The sequence below is a fragment of the Poeciliopsis prolifica genome, unplaced genomic scaffold (assembly GCF_027474105.1).
Source record: "Poeciliopsis prolifica strain line A6 unplaced genomic scaffold, Auburn_PproV2 SCAFFOLD027, whole genome shotgun sequence".
NCBI classification, from domain to species: Eukaryota; Metazoa; Chordata; class Actinopteri; order Cyprinodontiformes; family Poeciliidae; genus Poeciliopsis; species Poeciliopsis prolifica.
This window is the reverse complement of record NW_026562402.1, coordinates 4,553,637-4,579,430: the sequence shown is the minus strand read 5'-3', so window position 1 is coordinate 4,579,430 and position 25,794 is coordinate 4,553,637. Positions and strand designations below refer to the sequence as shown.

The 25,794-nt window shown below is 39.8% G+C and overlaps 1 protein-coding gene across 6 annotated transcripts in view; it reads left to right on the top strand.

The window, feature by feature from the left end:
• The window catches only part of prkcz (protein kinase C, zeta), a 91,037-nt gene that overhangs the window by 34,111 nt on the left and 31,132 nt on the right, over positions 1-25,794 (top strand). For 5 of the 6 annotated variants that reach the window (XM_055048460.1, XM_055048461.1, XM_055048464.1 and 2 more), the window contains 10 exons: positions 3,377-3,462; positions 10,926-11,057; positions 12,581-12,671; positions 14,392-14,447; positions 14,526-14,744; positions 21,031-21,128; positions 22,496-22,582; positions 24,338-24,473; positions 24,623-24,710; positions 24,932-25,051. In XM_055048460.1, coding sequence (XP_054904435.1) covers positions 3,377-3,462; positions 10,926-11,057; positions 12,581-12,671; positions 14,392-14,447; positions 14,526-14,744; positions 21,031-21,128; positions 22,496-22,582; positions 24,338-24,473; positions 24,623-24,710; positions 24,932-25,051 — 1,113 coding nt within the window. Of the gene's footprint in view, positions 1-651; positions 759-3,376; positions 3,463-10,925; positions 11,058-12,580; positions 12,672-14,391; positions 14,448-14,525; positions 14,745-21,030; positions 21,129-22,495; positions 22,583-24,337; positions 24,474-24,622; positions 24,711-24,931; positions 25,052-25,794 lie in introns of those variants that run through there. The other variant, XM_055048462.1, reaches the window with a different exon arrangement.

Sequence of the window (25,794 nt, the reverse complement as noted above, 5' to 3'; positions counted from 1 at the left end):
GCATACGTCACTGCTCATTGCTGGGAGTTGGATGCGGGGGTAACATGGCAGTAGATCTGTTGGCTTGGTGTCACCTAGATGGACAGACTCATCAGCACGTGGCACTGATTTGTCTGCCGTCCCACATGGTGGTTTGTACCTCTGCCATCCAATGCTGTGAAAGATCTGCAGAGACCACAGAACTCCCATTAAGTGTACATCTTAGTGTACGTCTAAATATACACTGGGTTCTATTTCGATGCATCAGAGTAAAAAAGTTTAAACTCTCGACATGTTTATGAGAAGAAAAATGTTTGAAAGCAAGTTTTGTTTTCTTACTTCTTTACAATCCGTCACTACTCCGTGTTGGTTTGTCACATAAAATCTAGATGAAATATGTTGAGTTTCGGTGTGAAGACCAAAACTTAACATTTACAATTTAATAAGTGTGAAGACTTTTGCAAGAAGCTGTACTTGGGCAGAGCAACATGAACACAAGATGTGCATCATTACACCACTGTGTTTGTGTGTGAGGAAAGGGGTGGGTTTTGTTGGCAGTAACTTATGGCTGCTACTTTCCTGTGGGTGGAACAATGTCTGGAAGTGAGTCAAGCCTTTGTAAATGTCCTGTCCTGATAGATCTGCTTGTACCACCCTGAACTTCAGCTGCTCGGCTCATTTCTCAGCCTGCAGTCCATCAGCGGCATGCTGGATGCTCGTCTTTATTCCCTCTACAGAGAAAATGGCAGGACTCTGCGTGTTGGCCTTTACTTCTGGAGGTGTTGTATTTTACCCTTTACGTAACCTGTTGTCCTCCTCTATGTCCTCCCCCCTCTCTCTCTTTGGCTCTTTGGAAGAAAAATGGGGCACTGGGGTGGTTGTGTTCTCCTGAGGATGGTGCTCAAATTGGTCAGTGATTTGAAGGAGCGTTAGGCAAGTGCAAATGTGTTTTAGGGGCATCATCAGCATTTCTGACTTTCAGGGTGAGAGTAGTGCGCTCTAAGTGATCGCACTAAAGTGGAATAGAGCGGGCTCTAGCAACAACAGATAATCTGATTAAACCTGAAGGAAGGAACTGAAAGAGGAAAACTCTTTGGTGTGTTTGGGTTAGACTCTATTACCAGGTTATCTTTGTTGATAAGCGATGTTTACACCTGTATCGTCATCTGTGAGGTTAGTTAAATGGATCCACAATCAGTTAAAACGACAGACTTTACTTTATTCAGTTTAGACAGTGCAGTAAATACATTGTGAACTGTTTGGTTTTCCAATTTAAATAAAATATTGTCACATGGACGGATGGTTTCTGGGTAAATGATGCATGCTAGGTCCAATTGCGCTGCCAAAACAGCAATGAGTAACATGTAAACAGCAGTGTCTGTCTACATTTCCAGAGATTGTAAATTCAAACCGCTGAGATAATCAAGCATTTCTCAGGATTTGCAAATTCATTATCTTCTACAGCAGACAGAACTGGATAAAGTGCTGTAAGTCGTGCTCTCCTGCAGCCTGAATAACCTGCAGGTAAACAATATTGAGTCTTCAGCTCACCACTAATGCAGCCAACTGATCCTTGGCTGCATTAGCCGTGTCTACATGGCTATATATACATATATATATAAAAAGCCCAAAACAATGCGTTCGTCTAGTTTTGCTGACTGCCTCTGCCTCAGGAGGATGCACAGGGAGCTGTGATCTCTCCTGTTTGTTGATCTGGTGACTGCAACAGATTCTACAGACCTGCAGCTGTCTGCCAGCTTTGTAAAAATTCACCTCAATCAGACACAGCTGGTGTGTTTGTGTCAGACGGTCCCAGTCTGGTTAGTCCCATCCTGTTCCATGATGTTTGACTGTGTGAGTTTGTTTAAATGGTTGTCTAACTCTGCTGTGTGTTTTGGATAAAATCCTCATGTTTTTCTGACCACAGTGGTCAAGACGGACCCTCCCTCACATTCCACAGGCCCTCTGCAGCGACCCGCCTTCTCTTGACAGCCATTTGAATGTCAATGTCTCTAATCCTCCCGGTAGAGCCGAAATTAGTTTGAGCCAATTCAATACGTGACTCATTTGATTTGTCTAACTCCATGATTTCACCCTTGTTTTCTGGATTGTAAGAATCATAGAGATCAACACATTTCCTGAATGTAACGTCACTTGGATTACTCTAATAACAGATTTCTTGTTAGTGTTTGTGCTAGTGTTTTAATTATTATTATTTTATCTTATTCTACCTGATGCATTTTTCTCTTTCTATTGAAGTGATTTTATCATTTTGTCACTTCATTTTAAAATAAATACAATGTATTATTATCTAGCATAAAATGTAAGAAGGTGTAGCATCTCACATCTATTCAGAGAACAGGGAACTAATGCAATGAGTCTTAATTCAAGAACTGAGTTCAGTAGCTGGCCTGCTTCTGTTTCTGATTCTCCATGCTGATCTAATCAACCCTGAATTACAGAGATAGAAACAATTTATTATCACATGGACGTGCATCACACAACCAGAAACCCAAAACCTTTAACTTCAGCATGTGCGTCATGCAGCATGTAATCTTCTGAAAATGGCTGAATCTAAATGGATCATATTGTTAAACACCAGAGTGTAGCCATGGATAAAGTGTCATGTTTATTTACTCATATTTGTGGCTGCAGTTGCAGACAAGCTGCAGCCACAAAGATGGGATGGCTGTTAAACGGGATCGTACTTTTAGGAAAGTAGAGACATGCAGAGGTGGAATAAAACATTTTTGGCTCAAAGAAGATGATCAGAATATCTGGAGTTCACTTCAGGGCGTGCAGGCGCAAAACTGTGAGGTGTCAGCATCTTCTTTTTCCTGCTGCTCTGCTTCAGTCAGTTTCATCAAACGTCACACAGTGAGCTTTGATCTGGAGCTACACTTTTATTAGAAGACAATGTCTTCCTGACATCCTCACTAACAGATATATGGTCTGACTACCATGGCAACAGAGGGGAGAATTTTGATTGGAGGAATGTATCATAGCCACATAACAGCAGCCAGATATACTAGGAAAGCAGTAAAGTCTGGGAGAGCAGCTAATGAATTATTACTGGGAGATCATCCCTGCTGCTCAGTCACTATTTGCATCCTGCTTTTTACTTATTTTACAGCATAATAGCTGTTTCATCAAACTACAGCCAACTCAGGTGAAAAGCAAACACATCTCTGTGAGAGAATAAGTCAGTAAAAATACAAAAACCTTGCAGCAAGATGTGCTTTAAATACGATCTCATTCATACTGATAAAATCATCGACATCATGAAAAGTAAAATGGCTTTAAAAGCATTTGCTGCAGTGGGATGATAAAAAATGTTATACTGTTATATTACTATAAAGCCTTAGCAAAGCCACTAGCTTCTTCATCTGTTTTCCAGAATCAGTCTACCGCCGCGGGGCCAGAAGATGGAGGAAGCTCTACCGAGTGAACGGACACCTTTTCCAGGCCAAAAGCTTTAACAGGGTGAGTCTCTCACCATACTCTGACACACACGTTTCGCTCTCAGCTGCAGACTATTGGAGGAAAAGAGTGAACAAAGATTGAATCTGATATATTTGACTGAATCCATTAGTATTTAAAATTTAAAGCTTGATATACACTCATTTTCTTTGGATGTGCTGTTTTTTTCCCCCATAATGAAACAACTGTCAGTGTTTTTAGAAAATTTCATTCAATGAAGAGTTTGATGTGAATTCCAACCTGCAGATTAAATCAATGATGTTTTTCTCTTAATTTGCCTTGTGCTTGTATTTATAGATGCTGTCTAAAATATGGCATGCAATGTGCAGACATACAGACAGTCATAAGTGCTAGTTGTTGCTGTTATGTGAGCTGCAGACTGCAGCTGCTGCACTGTAAAAGGATAATCTTGATTATTAGCAGGGGTGTTGATAGATTATTTTGTGAAAGCATTGGCTCATAGCAATCTGTTGATGTTAGCTGTAGGTGTAGAAAATGGTTTTCAATATTGTTAAAAATTGTATAGAATAAGAAGAAAATCTGGTTTAAAGCAATTCATAATGAAGTGTTGGACAATATGAATGCAGAGATAAATAGATGTCAATTTACTAATTCCAGGGACAAAAAGGGCCAGACTTAAGACTCGACTTGCACTTTAACACATTTGTACATTGCCAGTTCATCCCAAGCTACACTTGTGGCTGACGACTCCTTTACATATCTGAAATAATTGGGTGCCAAACAACCAAAATGTTGAAGAAAGTTCATATACTGTGTATATATATATATATATATATTATATATATATATATATATATATATAATATATATATATATATATATATACAAAATTTGTTCACAAAACTTCTATCTCAAAATACTTTACAAAATGTATTTAATTTTTATTCAGAAATATTTAGTAAATTCAATCCAGTCATGCAGAGAGTATTTTTCAGTTTATTACTTAAACTGATTACCCCAAAGTGATTTAGGTCATGATCCTGAAAAGTAACTTTTTATCTACAGTTCAGCTGAGAGGCAGTCTCATTCAGAAATGCACTAAGAAAAATTGGTAGCACCTTATTTGATGGAATGTGCATAAGACTGACATGACACTGTCAGAAACATGAAGGAGGGTTAATGAACGTCTGAATGTTGTCATGAAGAGTCATTCTGTAAATAATGACACTTTTAATGCAACGTTGCCCTAAAAGTTGCGTTGAAACCTTGAAAGTCAATTAAAAGTGCCAACTTTGCTTTAAAGTGTCATTATTTACAAAATAATGCAAAGTTGGACTTTCAAGGCAACTTTTAGATCAACTTTGCATTAAAAGTGTCATTGTTTATTTATAACTCTGACATGCTAAACCAGTGCAGTCAGAGCAACCTGGTGTATCATGCTATGTATGGTGCATGCAGTGTTCTCACATGAGGCTGGATTTTTGAGTTCCCATATGGCCAATCGACATTGAGATTTGATGAAGATGAAATTTTCTCAAGTCAAGCCGCAATTGTTGTTGTAATGGTAATCAAGTCAGATCCACAGCTGAGCTTTCTGACTGCTGATCCATAATTCATGCTGACCTAGTTGTGGTTTGTTTAGCTGATGCCTCGTCTCTGAGAGGTGAGCTTCCAACATTTCCCTTCAAACTGCCTTCTCAAACAGGATGTAAGTGATCTTTTATAGACTGGAAGAAATGCATTCAAGTGCTTTCAGATCTTAAGTAGCATGGTCGCACTGAAAGGAGATCAGGTTCCACCTGCCAGTAAAAGACCTCGCATCTGTGTTTAATGTTGTTGAAAGGTTTGGCTTTGGCATGTTGGGGTTATTCCCTAAAGTTTGCCCGTTAGGCATTGGCAGATACATTTCCGGAAAAAAGTATTCACCCCTTGGATGCTTCACAGTTTTACTGGTTCTAGAAATCAACCGTGGTCAAAATAATTTGTCTTCTCTGGTGCTGGTTGTCTTACAGTGAGTGGAGCAAAGATCAACAGAGTGCAGAGAGCGTGCTTCTAGTATAAAGACAGCTGGTTCTGGAAGGTCCATTCAGTGGTTCAGTGTACCTGGCTATCATCACAGCACGACTAGTGAGAGTAAATACCTGGTCACCACGGCTACGCCGAGGCAGTTTAAAGCGTAAGCTGATGATTGTTGCCAGCCAAAGCTTAATGGGAGTGAAGCGATGAGAAAGCCACTCATCAATGCTGAACTAGAGTTTGCCAAAAGGCACACAGGAAGAGGCTCCAGGGTTTAGTTGAAGAAAATTGTTTGGTCTGATGAAACCAGAATGGAGCTTTTTAGGCAGACAAGACACCAAACACTGCTCATCAACACAAACACACCGTCTCTGCAGTGAAACATAACGTTGACTGCATCATACTGCATCAGCAGCGGGCCCTGAAAGGCTTTTAAATCTAGAAGGTCAGATGAAGGCAGAAGAATGAAGGGAAATCCTGGAGGACAATTAGTTTCGATCAGCAGGAGAACTACAGCTTCAGAGAAAAATGTATTATCCAGTATTTCTCTTTGCTTTGTTGAGAACATCTCTTTGGACTTTTGCGTCTCACAAATGTTCAATTTCTTCCCACTTACTATTGTTGAATTAATGAGAAATTACAGATGATGCATAGTAAGGCACTTTAACTGGTCCTGATCCAGTTTTCATGTCTGCATGTAAATATAAGCCAACAGAAATATTCTCCTGATTATTAATGTTTGTACTAATGTTTGTACCTGAACACCATGTTGTTTTTTGCATTGTAAATATCAATAAACCCCATATGCATAGTCAGTCTGACTGTATACCTTCTACTCTCATCTTCCTCTGTGTCATTATAAGCCAAATAATAAACCTCTGGTGCTAATCTTTAGCAGCTCAGCTGCTAAATCTGAACACAGAATGGTGAAACAAAGGTCATCACAAGGTTCTTAAAATGTTTAACCTTTATGGCTTTGTTTGATGTTAAATGAACAGCTGCACACTTAGTCAATGAAATATTTCACTGAGTGTATTTTACTGAGCCTTTCTCCAATAATAGGTAGAAATATATGTAAGAGTGGAGAGATTGACACCTAACCATTTGTTGGAGACTTTTAGTCAAACATTTTCACCTTGTTAACCAATTTCTATGCATGTTTAAAACTGTGGGAGAGGTTTGCACTGCTGACTGAAATATCAGCTCTGACGTGAATTGTGGTTATTGTGGTGAGTATGGAAGTGGAGTGGACCCAGGTGGCAGTGAGAAATGAACATTTTAATGATAATTACAAAGTATAGAGGTCCAGGCAGCACAGGTGAGCAATGAGGCGAAGAACTCAGACACTGGTAGCGCTAAACACGACTGAAACGCAACACAGGACAGGGCCCGACACGGAGCAGGTGACACAAGTGGGGTTAAATACACAGAGGGTAATCGGTGGAAACGAGGGGCAGCCCAAGATCTGTTCCAAGATAATGTCAGTAGTACTGGGTTTGATTCTTTGACGTTAAATCCAGTGGACTTTGCTTTGGGTACTGATGCGCAGTCTGTTCCCACTGTTTCCCGGGCGGGAACAAGAAGTTATCCAAAATGTCTTTGTGTTGCAGCATTAAGACTTTCCTTCACTGGAAATAAGAGAGCTGAACCCAGAAAAACATCCACACGCACACACAGTTGTACTCGGCTGTAAAACGATTTCTTTTGTTTCCGGCGTTTCAAAAGATTTCCTTTCGATTTTCTTCATCCTGAGGCTAATATTGATCTTGTCCAAGTCATTTTCTCTTTATATGTCCTCACTATAAACTGTAAAAGTACTGAACTCACACATTTCAGTCATGTCTTTTGCCTTCCTTGAAATTCCATCATAAATGAACATTAAAATAATTAAAGTATGTCCATATTGATCTCCATGTTTTAGAAGATGTTTTTTTCCCCTCCAAGTCCTTATTAATTTTGGTCTCTTGGATATTAGCTTATCATTTGTCTTCTGGTTGCTTTTATAACGTTTCAGGATCCATTTTAATATGCTAACCTGTTTAATAACAGGTTATAGAACGTCTTCTGCCCAAACTGCCTAGTTCCTGTCTGGGAACAACAGTTTTCCTGGTTAGCCTTCGCGGTGATGAGTGCCAGCCTCTCTACCTGATGTGTAGTTGTGATCTGAGCTGAGCTTGGTCGAGAATGAAAACAAGAAGCTTTTCTCTTGTCTTAATTTATGATTTTTTTTCGTAGAAATTTCCATGTAGATTTTTAGCACAGTTGATCTAGCTCAGTCAGCCTGCAGCCTCTGCTTGCTTCCCTCTGCTGTCCTCAGCATATAAATAAGACAAACATAAGTAGGTCAGACTCCCTCCAACCCCCACCCACTTCTTCTCTCACTCCTTCTTTCCTTTTTTTCTGCCAGACCCGACACCCTCATCTTTCAGCAGTTTTTCCACCTTTTCCATCTCTGTCTGTCCCTTTTACGTAGAAAACTTCCCAAAAACATCATGAGGTTGGCAGAATTTAGTCTTCCACCTCTCAAAGATGATCCACTGTGAAAAATTCCCTCATACAAACAAGCACAAAGGCCAAAAAATGTCTCATATCAGGGCTGAAAGATTGATTATAGTACAGAGGGAAAATATTATTTTCCAGCACCTGATGCGTCCTCTGATGGTGTTTTCTTCTTAGTTTCTGAATGATTCACCGACTTTTTATCAAGATTTATTTTCTCTGGCCAAGCACTCAACACAATCCATGTTTTCTAAAACAGGTCAGGAGAGTTTCACTGCAGACTGTTATCTGCTCTTCTGTAATTGTTTTAAAACTGAGCAAAAACAGGCATTTACTGTTGGTTAGTGGAGCATTTGACTAGCAGAGTGTCTTAGTTCTGCTACAGAAGGATGTTGTTTCTCATTTAGCTGCGTCTTGGGCAGTTTCACTACTAGCATCGTCTCTTTAAAGTTTAGGCCAACCTGGCACCATGGCATCAAGCTGGACAGCAGGACTGTGATCATTTCTGGGCACTTCTGAGATCTACTATGCTGTTACCTTAATTAAGAGGACATCTGTAAGGTACCTGGAGTCTGGACTGCAAGACAGTCTCTCCAGGTGACAATCACAGCAATAAAGACTTTAGGGACGGTAAAGCTTTTTTAAGTCCTGATAGCACAATGCACAGAGCTGTTCTTGACCAAAAGTTGAGTACTAATTTAACTAATTGAGGACTTGACCAAATGCTAGGACCTGCTCCACAATACCGGACTGGACCTACAGAGGTAGATTACACACGTTGTTGGTCTGGAAGGGTTTAACTATACAACTAGAAATGGTGGCATTTCTGATCTGGCACATGTCGTCTCCTGGAGTGAACACCAAAAACACACCAAGGTTTAAAACAAAGAAGAAAAAAGTTTCACATGTAAAGAAGTAAACATAACTGGCTTATTTTTGGCCAGACAAATAAGGAGTGCTGCAAAGACTTGTTATTGGCTCGGACATAGAAGAAAATCTTCAGCTTCACGTTGGACACCGGCGGTTCAAAGGTGAAACTACTGAAACCTCTGCTCTTCCTCGTATTTAAACTCAGTCGTGGAGATTTTACGGGATGTAAGTCAAAAAATCAGCTGGAACACATCTCCAAAGTCCCATGTATTCCATTCAAAACAATGGCATACTGTGGAAGCTCTGCCTGATGATGTGTTGCTGTTTCTGTACTTAGTTAAGAAAGTACAGAATATTTACTGAATACTTCAAAATAAATCTGTACTGGATTTCTTTAAAAAAAGTTTGAATTTTTTCAGCTATTATCCCTGAGTTTATACTATTAATAGATCCTCATTTTGATTTTTTCATATCGAAAACGTCCCACATACCTTCTTGTTGTTACCTCAAGCAACAACCTGTTTTCAATCTGGTCTGGTGTGTTTAATCATCCTTTAATGTATATCCCAGAGTAGCTGCTATACTCCACTGCTTGTTACTGACTGCAGCTTCTAAACGCTGTACAAAAACCATCATGTTTTCTAATAGATGTGGGTGTTACGGAAAACAGACCAGAGTTTCCAACCTGTTTCTTTTATTGTATTGATCAGAGCAAAGTTTAAAGGAAGATCTTTTTTTACTCCACAGGGCATTCCTGTGTGTTACAGAGAAGGGATGTAGAAAACTTTATGAATATTTTATAAATGTACACTTAACATCTGCTCAGAGTTGGCTTTGCATGAGTGAACGTAGCTTCTTGAAGTTTCACTGAAACGGAGCGGTGACTGAGGCTCTTTGTTCTGTACAGCCTCTGTCAATGAATGGTACTGGTACAGCCAGATCCATGCGGCGCATTTCAAGTGTCAGCTTCCTTTCTTTGGAGTTGTGGTTTGATGAGTCATGAACATGTCGAAGCAAACATCCTTTGGTACTAATGTAGCGTAAATAAACACAAACCAAGAAACTGTAGGAATGAGCAAACTCATTGGAGAGATTGTGATGTAACCGAGACACCGCCTTGAAGTAGATGTGTAAGAATAAGTGAATCTGAACTCTATGATCGAACTGCAAACCAGATAAAAGGATAGAGAGGATAAGGAACACGAACTTTTGTCCAATTTTACATCACTTTCCTACTCTGAGACACAACCTGCAATTTGACCTCTGACCTCCAGTTGAGAGCAAAAGACTTCCAGTAGCTGTTGAATCTAAAGAAGAGACTGACAGCTGCAACATCTGAACCTTTTTACTCCCATTTAATGGTGAATTTCTGCATCATTAAAACTACAACAGCTTCCACACCAAACAAATGTAGCGTAACATGCTCTAAACATGAGTTATGGATTAAGTGAAACTGAAAATAAGCTTACCAGAAAGCATGTTGAAATATGTTTTTGCAAAGTTTATATTTTAAATATAGACTTCATATGCTTCAGCCAGTATTGATTTAGACCTACTGATAAACCTATCACAAAATGTACTGGAATATGTGCACCATGTGCACCATGACCATGTATCAGTCATGTGGACAATCACATGATCATGGTGTACATGCACACATCACTGTACAGTATTGAAACTGTACATTTCATATTTTCTGTTTCTAAAACATGAAGAGCATGCCAATGTTAAAGGACTGGGTTAATAAATTTCACTATTTTGAATTGAACTAAGATGAACTCGGTGGACTTTAATTAAAATGCAGGTGTATTAGAATCTGGATCTGATTACTGGATGAACCTGGCAGATTGAGGCAATAATACAACCAGACCAGTTTACTTTGTATATAAAGTGTCTGAGGAAAATTTTTATTGTTGACCGAACCCATCAGCAATCTGAAAAAGGAAGAACACAAAATGAATTTGATATATTATTTTGCAAATAGATTCTTAAAGGCCTGATTCTACATTTATTGTCATTTCTTAACATTATTGCATGTGTTTGATGTATAAATTCAGCAGTGATCGTGAAACTAATGTGTATGTGTGTGTGTGTTTGGTCTGTGCTCCTGTGTCTTCCAGAAAGCCTACTGTGGCCACTGTAGCGAAAGGATATGGGGGCTGGGCGGGCAGGGCTACAAGTGTATCAGCTGCAAACTGTTGGTCCATAAGCGCTGTCACAGACTCCTCCCTCAGACCTGCCAAAGGCTTATGGTGAGTTATTCATTTGCACATGGGTTTGACAGAACACTCCGGTCAGAAATCAAGTTTCACGCAGTTGGAAAGTGTGAGGATGCGTTCCCTGAGTGGGAAAACGCTGTGGAGTCCAACATGTCAAAACACAGCGTGAAGCCGACATGGAGAATGAAATATTCAAGAATAAACTTTGCCAAAAAGGAAATACAATCATTTCAGTCCTGTTGTTTACTTACTTAATCCTTCCGTTGGTCTTATTTTCTGTGGAAAACTGTTCTTCTACTGGGAAAAAGTTGGTCCATCCCCAAATCTGATCTGTAAACATCTGGTAGTCTTCCTCATGCATGAAATGTTTCACCAGAGGACACTGCTCCAAATGAAATTAGTTTGGAGTTTCAAATTGCAGGCTAGTTCAGTATGGAGCTGACATAGCAACACACTCTTAATACATTCAGTCTGCTGAAGCTGTATGGGGAATTTTTCTGCCAACATTTCTTTTGTTCTCTAAAACTATGTCTTGTAATGCTTGTACTCAAAACTGCGCCTCTCGTTTAGACCTCAGGTTGTGGCTTTGGAGAAGGAGAGCAACTTGCCACGTTTGACTTCTATTTGTTTTGTTAGTTTGTTTTGTGTGTCACTAATGTATGGATCCACATGCCACTCTGAGCTACATTCCTGTTGGCTCATCCCTACACACAGGCTGTCGCAACACAGCTAGAAAATGAGCCCGATTATTTTTGGCCCCTGGATAATCAATAGTCTTTGAACCTTTCGGTATCCAAGCTGGAGCTAAATAACAAATGACCAGTCTTTGCAGTGCTCCTTATTTGTCTGGCCAAAAAAATACCTCTGTATTAACTTCTTTACATTTGAAACTCAGTCATCTTGACTGATTAGCTGGTCAATGTTTTGGTTTCTATCTTTCTTAGTTGACACACTGAACTTTGCTATGTGAGATGTTTTCTAAACTAACTCCACTTTAAACTTCTTAAGGGTCTAAGGGATCACCTGACCTTCAGTCACTGTTTGGCTGTCAGTAAGCATAGAACGTGTTCTGCAGCGTCTTAAGCGGTCACTCAGATTCCTGCTCCATCCTCTGTAAAGTTAGCTAACACTACAGCACAGCGCCGTGCTCCACCTGACTGGTCGAGTTGCCCACAGAGCAGAGCAGATTCCAAGCTCAGCAATCTGAAGACAGAATTCCAGATTAGAAAATCAATGTGGTCGATAATGCTAGCTCCGACAGTGAGCTCAGTGTCCTCTGTCGGAATATTGACCAGCATGTCATCATCAGAGGCAGATTAGTGACTCTGTGGCCCCAGAAAGATGAATGCCCGTTTCTGAGGGAGTCCGACATTCTTTTTCCTTAGGCTGCTTGTTTGGAAGCAACTCTAGAAATGCAGTTTTCTTCCACAGTCCTTGCTGATGTGATTCAGCATACTCTTCACCAAGAGTGTAAAAACATCCAAGGACATGTAACTGGATATCTGGGGTATCACATCGGTGGATATTTAGATGGAATTTTGAAATGCTTTTTTCAGGATCCAGTCATGCCATCACAGGAACCCCCTGCAGACGCCAAGAGAGAGGAGGTGGACGTCCCACCGGATGACACAGAGGACACAGACGGGAGTAAGACATTCCTTCTTCAAAGAGAAATGATCCCCAACATGTTTGTGTTGCTGCTTCGCCCTGTTAAAGAGATTTTAACCTTTAACCAATCTGGTGAACATTTAGTTTGAAATGTGCTGAATGATAGTAGCTCATGTTTACCAAGATATTTATTTACATGTTTGTGAAAAAATCTTTCATTAGTTTCTCAAATCAGCTCTAAGTAGCCAAGCTACACCGAAATCAAGACAATTGTTCCTAAGGACAAAACATGTGTCTTTGAAAAGCAACTAAAATGCCATATTGGATCTTAAGCTAACATATTTAATTATCTTATTTATGTTAGGACTAAGTATTTCTGATATTTCTATTTATTACGTTCACCCACTAGATGGTGCTGCTTTTTGCCCATTTAAAGCAACATGTGACCCTGTTTACTCTTTTCCTGCTACTGATGTTGAATAAATAAACTTTATAATGTGTTCTATATAATATTCATACATTGCAACATAATATACATTGTATATTTTAAGCTTTGGTAGTTTTAAAATATTGGTCTGTTAAAAACTAAAAAAATTATCAATATTTATCTTACAGATTTGAGGGAGCTTTCAATTTCCTGTGATTATGAGTTTTGTTGCAGTCGGTCAGTGATCCGTCTCGGGACTTGATGATTTCTTATGCTGAATGTATAATAAATTTGATAATTCTTTCTCAATTAATTAAATAATTACGTAATTCTGATCTGTGAAATTAAGTGACCACATGGTATTAATAAGGTGAAAATTTCCCAAAATGGAATTAATGTTCAATATGAATGAATAAATTAGGCAGTTTTAAAAGACTGCCATGTGAATATCAGCATATAAATTTTTTTCTGTGACGCTAAGCTTTTGAAAGGTTAGCAAAACACAGAATAGTTTTGCAAATATCCCCAAGTGCACGTTGTGCCAAAATAAGTATCTGAATCATCCCACTTTAAGCTGTGGGAAATGATCTCAGGTGGGTAGAGCAGCCAAAAGCTTTACTCAAGGAAATGAAGCACTACTTCTTGAAATGAGTCAAAGCGTATTTGGTTAAAAAAAAAGAGACAATTTAAGCACTAGAGCAGGACTAAGTTGTGAGAATGATTTCATCTTCATGGGTAACCTGGGCCCTCAGGGGTAACCTTTCTTGGCTCTAAGCCTATAATGAGTATAGTGCAAAAAATATGAGACCTCCCTCTGATGTAACACACATTGACATGTGTTATCTCAGTTAGTCCATAACCCGATCCTCCCACTGCAGCCTCTGTGTATGTATAATACCTAGAGCAGGAGAAGCTCAGGGTAGTATTTACAGTATTTAATTTGAGAACGAACCATGTGGAAGAACGTAACCATCGGGTTAGACTCCCCCTGATAGAGTCTGTTAACATCAACAATAGAATTAATTTGTCAAAAAGACTAAACCTTGGTCACTTCACCTCACATTCCTCATCACTGCTTATGTAACGCTCAGCTGTTATCTAACTACTTTAGCCCTACAGGCCTCCTGCTCAGCTGATGCTCCTGTTAAACTGGCTCTGATGGGCCGATCAGACTGACTGTTTGTTTGGAGTTGCTGTTGCGAAGAGCTGCATGGTTTCACTTGGTTTGATGTTTTCCCATAACTCTTATTTGTTATTATGTTTCTCCCTCTGCTGGCGCTAAACAAGATTGCATGTTTACGTTGCCGTCTGTCTCTTTTCCGTTCTTCACAGTATCCTTTCTGCCACACAACTGTGCAGTGGATTCAAGGGGAGATGCAGAGACGGAGGTGAGAGATTGGCCTGGTCACTCTTTCACTTAAAGCATCCAAACCAAAACTTATCGTACTGCATCCTCTGACTTACAGGACTCTGACCTCAATCCCCTGCAAGACATCAAGGCTGTAGTGGATGGCATCGACGGCATTAAGTTGTCCCAAGGCACCACTCTGGGTCTGGGCGACTTCGAGCTGATCCGGGTAATTGGGCGAGGTAGCTACGCCAAAGTGCTGCTGGTCCGGCTAAAGAAGAATGAGCAGGTGTTTGCCATGAAAGTGGTGAAGAAGGAGCTGGTCCATGATGATGAGGTGAGTGAGGCCGTGAGATTAGCAGAAACACGTTTGTTGTTGAATATTTTATCTTCCTGTGACTCAAGCTTTTATTATGGCATGACAATACTTGACCTGCTGCCCTCAGGGAGGTGCTACAGGTGCATCAAAACAAAACCAAACAGACTCAGAAACAGCTTCTTCCCAAAAGCAATTAACACCCCGAAAGCTCATGCACTAATCGTACGGTGGTTATATGTGTATGTGTTTGTATATATAAATTTAACTGATTTAATGTCGTAAATCATGTAAATATCACCATATTTTTGCTTATATTGTACATATTTCCTACATTGTTTGTACTGTTGGAGTGGACTTTAATCTCACTTTTCGGTGACAAACAATAATTCTGATTGAAACAATCCAACATTCGGCTTCACTAAATGTATATTAAAATAACCAGCATCTTATTTTGGTGGAAACTAACTTTACATCTTTGGTCCACAAAATTTTTTCTTACTAAATATTGCTGCCAACACCAACTTCAAATTATATACAAATACTACTACACGATTCAGAACAGTTTGGTTACATGCTGGAACAACAGCAGTAGCTGAAATGACCACTTTTTAGAGTATGCAGAATATTATATGGCAACATGTCAGACCTGAAAACAGCAGCAGAAGACAATGATGGATGCCACTACTGTCAGCTAAGAACAGGATCTGAAGCTACAGTCCAAACAGACTCACCAGAACTGGACTAAAACAGGTTGAAGTAATGGTTCCCAGTCGGATGAGCCTCTCTCTCATATGCAGCATTCAGATGTTTGTGTTTTCTCTCTCAGATGGTCTCGAACTGCCTTTTTTAAGGATTTTTGACTTTTATTTGATAGTGAGCGGACAGGAAAGTGGGTCATCCGTGCCTCTCTGTCAGATGAGCATGATGAGGTGATAAACACAATAATGAAGGTGATCAGTTTTCCTCGGTCATCTTCTTCCTACCAGCATCGCAGGGTGAGGGAATTTCTCAGAGAAGTTGATGCCAATGACCTTCTGCTGAACAACAACGTGAGACGGCTTAGCTAACGCAGCGCTTTGGCTTCTGATCCATCGGGAGGGAAATAACATCTTTTCTGGCAGAGCTAAAAAAAAGTCATAAGGGAACACAGTTATCTGAATTCCTAGAAAATGAGAAACAGATGAACAGCAAAGCCTTTTGGTTGACATTACTTAACATGCAGGTGAGCTGAACTTGAGGCAACAGGACAGGGACAATTCAGTTTCAGAGGAAACTTGAGAAGTTGAATGATGCCGTGCTGGTTCACTTCCCTGCAGTGCAGGACAAGGGTTAGGGACAGCAAGACACGTCTTCTTCTCTTGACTTTTTTGAGAAACTCACTGTAAACTTTTGACAGCTTCAGCTCACCATGTTCATTTAGAACCCATGTCAGAGGCTTCTCAAAGGAAGTCACACAGCACTTCAAGTGAGTAAAAGCTGGACATCTACACATGCAGCTGGTTGACCGCCAAGCAGATTTGGTCCTGAAGGAGCAGTTTGTCAGGACCAATCCTTCCAGTTTATGGCTCCAAATGGTTCCTGTTTCAGCTTTCCCATGTCTGAAGCAAGTAGCCTTGCAGATCTTGACCATGTTTGGCTCCAAACATAACTGTGAGGCAGCTCTCTCCAAGGCCGCACAACGTTCCCCTCCATCCCTTTTGGACATTTTTGCAGCTTGATAGCAGCGATATCATTATCTACCAACAGGGAAACCTTTTATTAAAAAGTTTGTTAAATGTGTCAACAACGGAGGACTTGTTTATCCAGTCTTACATGTTGGAGCCGGAGTCGTACCCAGAGCAGGAGAATGAAGACGGCAGAATTATGCATTCAAATAAATGCATTGCAATGGTGTTATTAGTGTATTTACACCCTGACCATCTATACCAATTACCATCAATAAGGAGCGTAGCTTAATTATAGCGTCCATGCAAATCAGATACATATTTAAATATTAATGCTACCACAATATGAATGAAGTAAGCAAAGCTTCAACATGATGAAGGATTTATCTAAGGTGAACATCAGGATCGTCACTGAATGCATTTGGGTTACGTGTTTCCCTAGACAAAAATGGTCAAAATAAAGCAAAACAATTATATTCTAGACTCAAAGAGGCAGCTAAAAGCTAGTACACAGCGCTAACAGAAGCAGAAGGCTAACGACACTATCCCACATCTGAAGCAAGTACCTCATTATATACACGCAAAATTGATGTCTAACATAAACTTTGCTGTCTTTTTAGCATTAACAGCTTGCTACTGTGGAGCACTTACCTCACAAGTCCACAAAACAAACTTTCATCCCAGAATTTGAACCCAGGACCTTCTTGCTGTGGAGGAACCATGCCATCTCGCAGTCCAGGCCTCTTGAATTCCGTGTCAAAAGGTTGAGACCTTTTCCTGTTGTGGGCAACGGGGCCCGGCGGATACCCGTGGTTAAACGGACGGCGGAGTCCGGCGGTAACAGGCGCTTAAATTCCGTGACAAAGGGAAGGGGGGAGAAAGGGAAAGAAAAGGGGAGGGAAAAAGGAGGGGAAAGGGAAAAAGGAAGGAGAAAAAAAAAAACTAAAACCTTGGTATTTTATTCTATGTTGCATGCCTTTGTGTTTTGTGTTTATGATGTAAAGCACTTTGAAATGCCTTGTAGCTGAAATGTGCTATACAAATAAAATTTGATTGATTGATTGATTGAACAATTTAAAACGGGTTCTTTGCTAAATGCTTATGTGTTGACATGACACTTGGTCATTCCTTCAGTTTTGGAGCTTTTCCGTGGATGTTTTAAATGTCACAGCTAGAAACAGACATTACTATGAAAATGATCAGGTACTGGACTAAAGACACCAGAAAAAGCAGTCAAAAAAATCTGAAAGAGTTCCAGAAATCCTGGAGAAGCACAGACGAAGGCATAGTTAATAGATTACAGGATAGTGTTGCTGTGTGGACAGAACATGGATTTTAAAGGGCTGGATTTAGAGTTTTTCCTAGCAATATATGTTAATATAGAACAATTCAAAATGGTATAATTTAAATTTGTGGGAGATGTGAGAATGTTTCCATTACTGCTCCCAGTGATCCTTAGTGCTGCAGATTGGCTGTTGTATTTTTAACTGGTCATCCAGCAGATGGTAGTATTGCTCAACAAATTCTCATAAAAAAAAGAAAAGAAAATCAACCCAATGTGTTCCTTAAGTTACACTTAAGATCAGCATCCAGCATCTTTACCCTTCAGTATTAAAGTGAACTGGACTCAGTAGTAAACTGGTTTTGTACCAGCAACGACTCGAAGGAAAACATTTTTCATCTTTTCACTTGAAAGTCCTATTGGCCCTGATTCTCTGGTCTGTTTGTTCACACCACTTTAATTCTTCTCAACTCTCCTTTAATCTGGCATCAGAGAAGTGTGGAAGCCTACAACTGAGAGCTAGTTGAAGTAGCTGAAATGAAAAGATGAAATACTTTTCTATTCAGTCGTCTGTGTGATTACAGAAGCCAACAAGAAGGAATTCAGAATCATGAGCACAGTATGCGGTTTGTGTTGTGCTGTTGTGAATTAGGCCTTAACCGTATAAGAGCACAGCATGGCGACTTAAGATGTAGAAACGGTTTATTGTAGTACACATAAAATGTGAACTTTAATCCATTTAACGACACTTTAAATCAGTATCAAACACTCTCGCCTCAGGCTGAGCTCTCTAGTTCTGATCAAAAACAGCTGACTGACGCCATAAATCCTCTGTGACTCTGTCGCACAATTTACATGGGATTTAAGGTGAGGTCCTGAATGTCCTTTTTCTTATTTTATGGTCTAATGGGGGAATTTTGCAGAGTGCTTTGAGCAGGGGTGTCCAAACTTTCGGTCACGTGAGCCAAAATCATCCCGACAAAAGTGCTCCGAAAGAAAACAGCAAAAATCAAGAAAATATTTTCCCAGTTTTATTTCATTTTTAGTTATTAGTTTAAAAAAAAATTTTCCAACATAAATTCAAAATATTTCTACATGGATTTTGCATGTTTGCTGTATTAGAAGAGCTTTCATAATAGCTTTCAAATTATTTTGGATTTGATTGAACATATTTCCAGTTATAAAAGCAGGATTTGAGTTACATTCTTTCAAAATGTTTGCTATATTTAGCCAAGTTTAATGACTTAATTAAAATAGTTGGTTTTTCAGTAAACATTTGTGGATAAATGTGGTTCTAATTACTATGTAAGCTTGGTTATAAAAAGATGAATACTTTGTCTTTACATTTTTATCCAAATAAACGGGTGTCATTCCTGAACGGCAGCTGGGACACACACACACACACACAAACAATCCAAGGCCCACAAATGGACCCTGGGCCACACTTTGGACACCCCTGTTTTAGAGCATCTTTGATATGATCTTTAGGACAATAGAAGTGAGTGTTGGCCACCACAAAGACCAGAAGGAGAACAGATTTTCAGAAACTAGTTTATAGTATTTGGTCAATTGTTTCTCTCCTGAAACATGCTTTTGAAAATAAATCTACTTTTGGAAAGCTGATTTAATTACCCTTAAATCAGCAGTTTCTCCGACTTTATGGGCTGAAATCCCCCCCATTATTCCTGATCACAGAACTCTCAACAACACCCACAGAATGCCTTCTGCTTTACTTTAGATCTATTCTTTCTTTAAAACAGGCCTGTACAAGGAAATGAGACCCGATGTCTTAGTGCTGCTACCTGAGCTGGAAAGGTTTCAGTCTGAACAACATGAACTGAAATAGTGGAAAAAAACTTGTAAAACTTCCATGTGCATATTCTCAAGGCGTAAATTATAAGTTGTAGTTTCAGCTAGGCAAGAAGAAAATGAATTAAAAGGCATTATATTGTTAAGAGTGTATGTGTTTATTTTATCAAAGAGGGATCTAGTCCTTCTGGCTGTTTCTTTTGGTAAATGAACAAAATTGATAATATGTCTTGACTTTTCAAATCTTATTGAATCCAATTATGAACTCCAAACTAGAGTCAATAGCAGAATAAACTGTTTGGCCCTAATGGAGGGCATTATGGATCCACATAGTCAACCCTGCTGCTCAACACTCACATGCATTTCCATTACAAGTGTGAGACCATTTAAAGGCAACTGAACACGTTCCAACAGTCTCAGATTTACTTCCAGAGCATGTTGCAGCAAAAGAAAACAGCAGCAAAGCACAAACAAACTTTCATGTATGTCAGGGACATAAATTCAAATTAAACTGTACATATTTCAGCTCCATCTAAAGCAAACATAGTGTTTACATTTTAAAATAAAGTTTTTTTCTATGGACCTGCTTAAAATTATAAAGTTAAAAAAGTCATAAATAAAAAATCAATGACACTGGTAATAAATTAAAATCATGCACTACCTTTGAATTCAACAAAGACAATAAAAAAAAAACCAACAACAAAAACAAATGAAACATGCTTGGACAGAAATGATGGGACCTGTAACTAAATAGTTTGTTGATTAAAAAAAAAAAGAAGCAATTTCTGCAAGTGATAATTTGCAGATTTCTCATTTCTCATTAGATTGCTTTGGTAGTTTTGAGATTCCTTTGTTGTCAGGCCGCTTTTAGCCCTCAGTGACTGAAAAATGTTTGACGTTTCTGAAATCTGATTTTCTTTTGCTTGTGCTTCACATTCTGCTCCTCAACATGAAATTATTCAGAATTACTTCATCCACTATGAATGCATTGTTTATTTACACAGAATACGTGTGCTTTAGTTGTCATTGTGGGATCATTGTTTTTTCTGATGCAGTTTTCTCAGACTGTCTTTCTACTTCTATCTGTATAATACATTTAGTCATTTCCAGTATAAAAAAAAGCCTTTATCACAAAGGGGCCAAATCAGTAAATAATTTTATTTACTGATTTGGCCTTGTTGTTATCACTGTTTTGCTTAAATAAGACTTCTTTTAATGTTCTATGAGGAATGAAACGGGATGTGCATGATAGAAACATTTGGGTCTCATGAGGGTTTCTACAGCATTCCTGAGCTGCAGTGATTCCTGTCAGTCTGTCACTTGTGTAAGTCATTAAGTTTGCAAGACAAGTTTCTAATGTTTCCTTGTTCCAGCCAATCCTTCAAGGTGCAGTCTGTTATCTGGGACGACTCAGAGAAGCAAACAGTCTAAATCACCCTGAGCATTAACACCGACTGATCGCAGGAGTGTCACTCTGTCTGAGGAAGCCTATCGATCAGACAGATTGATTGTAATTATCTGCCATCTCCGTCTTTGCTCTTCTCTGCAGGATATTGACTGGGTGCAGACAGAGAAGCATGTGTTTGAGCAGGCGTCTACAAATCCATTCTTAGTCGGCCTCCACTCCTGTTTCCAGACAGAAAGTCGGTAAGAGCCAGATAAGACTGACGGTGCTGATTTACAGGCCAGCCTTTCTCGGCTACAACTGTTTTGTGCTCTCTGAACACTAGGACATTTTAAATAAAAAATAAAAATGTATTTACTCCTCAGATCCTGTCTTGATATTTTCTGCCTTTAATAGAATGATAAATCAGCTAACCAATCTTTGGATAAGGAAGTCCAATATTCCTGCATTTGGATCAATATCTGATCAGGACATTTTAGACAGAAATCACATGACAATCTGCCGAGCAACTCCAGGCCCTTTTAAACAAATGCATGACTAAACAGAACTTTACACTCTGTCATGATATTCCTTTTTTTATACTTTCCTCAACATATTTGATCAGCTCTCCTCTCTTGTTTGCTTTTTGCACTACACACCGTTGTGTTTGCAGTTCTCAGTAGTCGTGTGATCACATTCCCTTCATAAGTTGGACACTGAAGGTTTTCCTGCATTTGCTGACGATTCTTACAGCAATGAATAAAGGCTTTTTTTACGTTACATTTCAAATCACATTAACCTATAATTTGTTGGTCTTAATTATCAACTAAGAGGCAAATCAACACCTACTGCTTGAATAAATGTACAAATTTACATTTAATCAAATGAATCTTTATTGACAGGTATTTAGTAATGAGAAACATCAGTAACCAAAGAGACTACAGAAATCAAAGGTGATAAAACTAAAACGCATAACCTATTTGTAATGATCAGAGTTTAGAAGGCGGTAGCTTGAATCCTAAATGAACCTTTGGTGACTCATTGTTCAACCCAGCTCAAGCATTAAGAGCTTCCAGACTTTAGCAGATCAACTCTGAGAATGTCTCCTTGTCTTATCTCATCATCCTTCTAGCTTTCATAAGTTGGGGAAAAGGAAAAAAGAGGTAGAGTTGCCCAGTCCATCCAGCATATTCCATTAGCATTTCTTAGTGGTCAGTAGTGTGAAAAATCCTAGAAGACTTGCTAAAAGCAACAGTGGAGAATGTTTTTAGTAAAGACGAAACAAAATGCAGAAAGTGTTTTTCTTCTGGATGGCATGAATAACGCAAACGGCTGAGAGAGAAGATTTTTTCCAAATAATCGTGTGTCCATCCTAATGAAACTAAAAGTATATCCCACCTAAATGAACCTCAAAATTTCTTCTCAAAACTTTTTTCTGAGATAGCGAGCAGAACTTTACTTTGACTAACCACAGGTATTTCTTTAGTGTGCGTTTTATTTCGAAAGTAATATTCAGTGTGTGAATGTGTGTATGGCAAACTGTAGAGTGAAGCCATTTATCATGTTAAATGGTCCTTGTTGATGTGTACCACAGTGTGGGTGATTAAAAAAGTCCTGGCTGTATTTTCAGGTTATTTCTGGTGATCGAATATGTGAATGGTGGGGATCTGATGTTTCATATGCAACGGCAGCGGAAACTCCCAGAGGAACATGCCAGGTAAGCATCCAGATGTTCAGCAGCTGTTTTCACACACGATCCAAGTCTCTGTCCAGTTCTGCAATCAGACCTCCTTAGCCAGCCTTCATTCACATGCAAGGCTACTATTATAGGTTTTTCATGTGTCGGCGTCATTTTGAGGTAGTCATTTAATTGTATTTGGATTTTCTGCATCCGCTGTAATAAAAATCTCCGTGGGCCAGATTAGAGCCGAGAGGCATCTGCTGCAGGGCCAGGAGGATCAGTAAACGGTGCTTTTATTGGACTTTGGTTAAGCTGATGTGACAGCTGCTCAGGAGACGCATGCGTGGAACCACCAGCTGTTTAAACGTGGACTCACTGGAGGGATGGGATGTTCTCTGAGAACAAAAAGCATCGGTTTTATGAAAGGATCTGGCGAAGTGCGGTCGGCGATAGAGACTAAAGATCTTTTTATAAACATTTTCCTCCGGGGCCTCCGTTTTCACACCGAGCAGATCCTCGCGGAGACGTGATGCTTCCAAATCTGAATCAAGACTTCTTTACATCTTGAAGAAATGCAGCGAGCACCCATAATTCATTGTGCCTGTCTGCTTCAGGGGCACTCCAACTGCAGCTCTGATAAATTTCGGATCAAAGGCTCTGTAATTTAGAGAGGCACCGTTGGGCCCCTGATCGGCCTCTTCAATCTGCAACCTGGAGACAGTGGCTGTACATATGCAAAGCAGCATGTTAAGCACTCATCACGATTGTACATATTCATGAGCCGCGCTCTTAGACAGAGCCCTGACGCGCTCCCCCGCGCAGTGGGCGACGCGGGTGATGCTGATAGGACATGTCTCTGCGCCGTCTGAAGGCAGCAGAGGAACAACAGAGGCTGCCAGAGCCGAGATGTGGGGGAGCGCCGTGGGATCTGTGATTCCTCTGTCAAACGCAGACTCCCCCCCCCGTCACTGTTTGACAATCATTGGTTTACAGCAGCCAGACACAGAAAGCCTTGTCAGAGTTAATGAAGGCTTGTCTCCAAGAGACAGAAAACACTACCTACACACAGAGAGAAAACACACCGCTGACTCACCAAAGAAGCACTCCAAGTACATTTTATCATCACCAAACGGCCTCCTAGCCTGACTCACAGCAGGAGACTGAAGGATCTGCTGCAATGTGCCGCCACAGCGCTGTCCAAAGTTTCACTTATTTAGCGGGAGAGTTTAGGAACCCTGCTCCAACGAGTCAGAAACTAGAGAAGCGCAAGGAAACTCAGAGCGACCAGCTCATTGACAGCAGCAGGAAACCAAATAAACTTTAATGTCTGTTTCCTTTTACACTTCCGAGAGTTTATTTTTTTGTTAAGTTGTGTGTGCCGTGATTAAGAACAACTACAGAAATATGTGATCACAATGCCATATGAAGTCATTTGAAAAGTGCAGTGACCCCTTCCACATCTGTGTTTTTAACATGTTTATTGAACTTTTCCATATTTTGTCTCATCACAACCACAAACATTAATATATTTTATTGAAATTTAATGTGACGGACCATGCAGAAAGAAAATGATACACAATTGACTGTTGACGTGAATATGAACACAAAAATGAAAACTCAAGAAAACCTTTTTTACAAACCTTTTTTTCTGGCTCTACTGTTTTACAATTGTTTTTGTATTTAATTCTGAAGTATCAGCTTAGTCCTGTGGTTTATTCTTTTAGTTATATACATTTTTATATTTTTCAAAGCTGGTGTCGCTGCGTGACTATTCAAACATTTTTTTCACAGATTTTATGCTGCTGAAATCTGCATCGCTCTGAACTTCCTTCATGAGAAGGGGATAATTTACCGAGATCTAAAACTTGACAACGTTCTGTTGGACCACGAAGGACACATCAAGCTTACGGACTATGGCATGTGCAAGGTCTACAAGAACCAAACATTTACTGAAGTTCTGACCGTGTTGTCTAGCAAACTGAGCAGCCTGAACTGGAAGCTCTAGCATAACCTCTGTTTTTGTTGTTGTCCCCCATTGATGCTGTTGCTCACATCACATTATAATCCACCTACCAGGAGGGCATCAGACCAGGGGACACCACCAGCACTTTCTGTGGGACCCCCAACTACATTGCACCAGAAATCCTGAGGGGAGAGGACTATGGTGAGAACATGCCGGCTGTTTAGTGTGATGGTCCAGAGATGGAACAATAGTTTAATTTCAGGATTTCTGTCCTGTAAGGTTGCTGAGCTGCTTTAAACTATGTCATACGTGAGTGTCTGTGAATGTGTGTTAGTGCTAAGCAGCAAAAGTGTTGCTGAGGTTAGTTTATGATGATGAACTTTGCTTTGTTACCATTCCGTCCTGTGTGTGTTTTCCCCCAGGCTTCAGTGTAGACTGGTGGGCTCTGGGTGTGCTGATGTTCGAGATGATGGCCGGAAGGTCTCCGTTTGATATTATTACTGACAATCCTGACATGAACACAGAGGAATACCTCTTCCAAGGTGAGACACAGTCATTTGCGCTGCTTGCCTTCACTCTGAACTGGACGTGATTGGGTTTAGTCACTTCATGGACTGAAAGGTCAACTGAAAACTCAAAGTATTCCAGAGGTTTCCTTCACTTGGCTCACTTTACAAATGCTTCATTTTGGTTTAAGCCTTAATAGTTGATTATACTTTAAATAACATTTTATTTGACGGCATGTCTATGTCATGAAATGACACTTCAAGACAAATGAAGTATACAGAATGTATACAGTGTGTGAAAGTTGGGCCATTTTTTACTATCTAGATTTTTTCAGTGCTACAGAGAAAAACTAGACCTTGAACTGGAAATCATCTTTGTCTGCATGATCTGGCAGTAACATACCGTAGGTCTGGACTAACGCTGAACAACTACAGACACACCATCCACTATCCAGGCGAGCGACGAACATTTGGAAAGCCACTCCTGATCAGTTTCTGCTGCTTCAGTGTAACTGGATGGAATCTGTGACTGCAAACGGTTTTCTTCAAATACCATAACAGTTCATGTTATCACATAAATCTTTAAAAGAGGTGAAATTATTAACGCTTGAACTCGGAATGACGTTGGCTGAAAACACATCCTCAGTATGAAGTCCTGCCCCACATGAGCCCTGGAGGATTTGGCAGTACATCATGGCCTCTATAACAAATGGGACTTGGTTGCATGTGAGGACCAGTGGAGTGTTTCCTTCATGCGTTTGCTTCATTTGGCAGCTGAT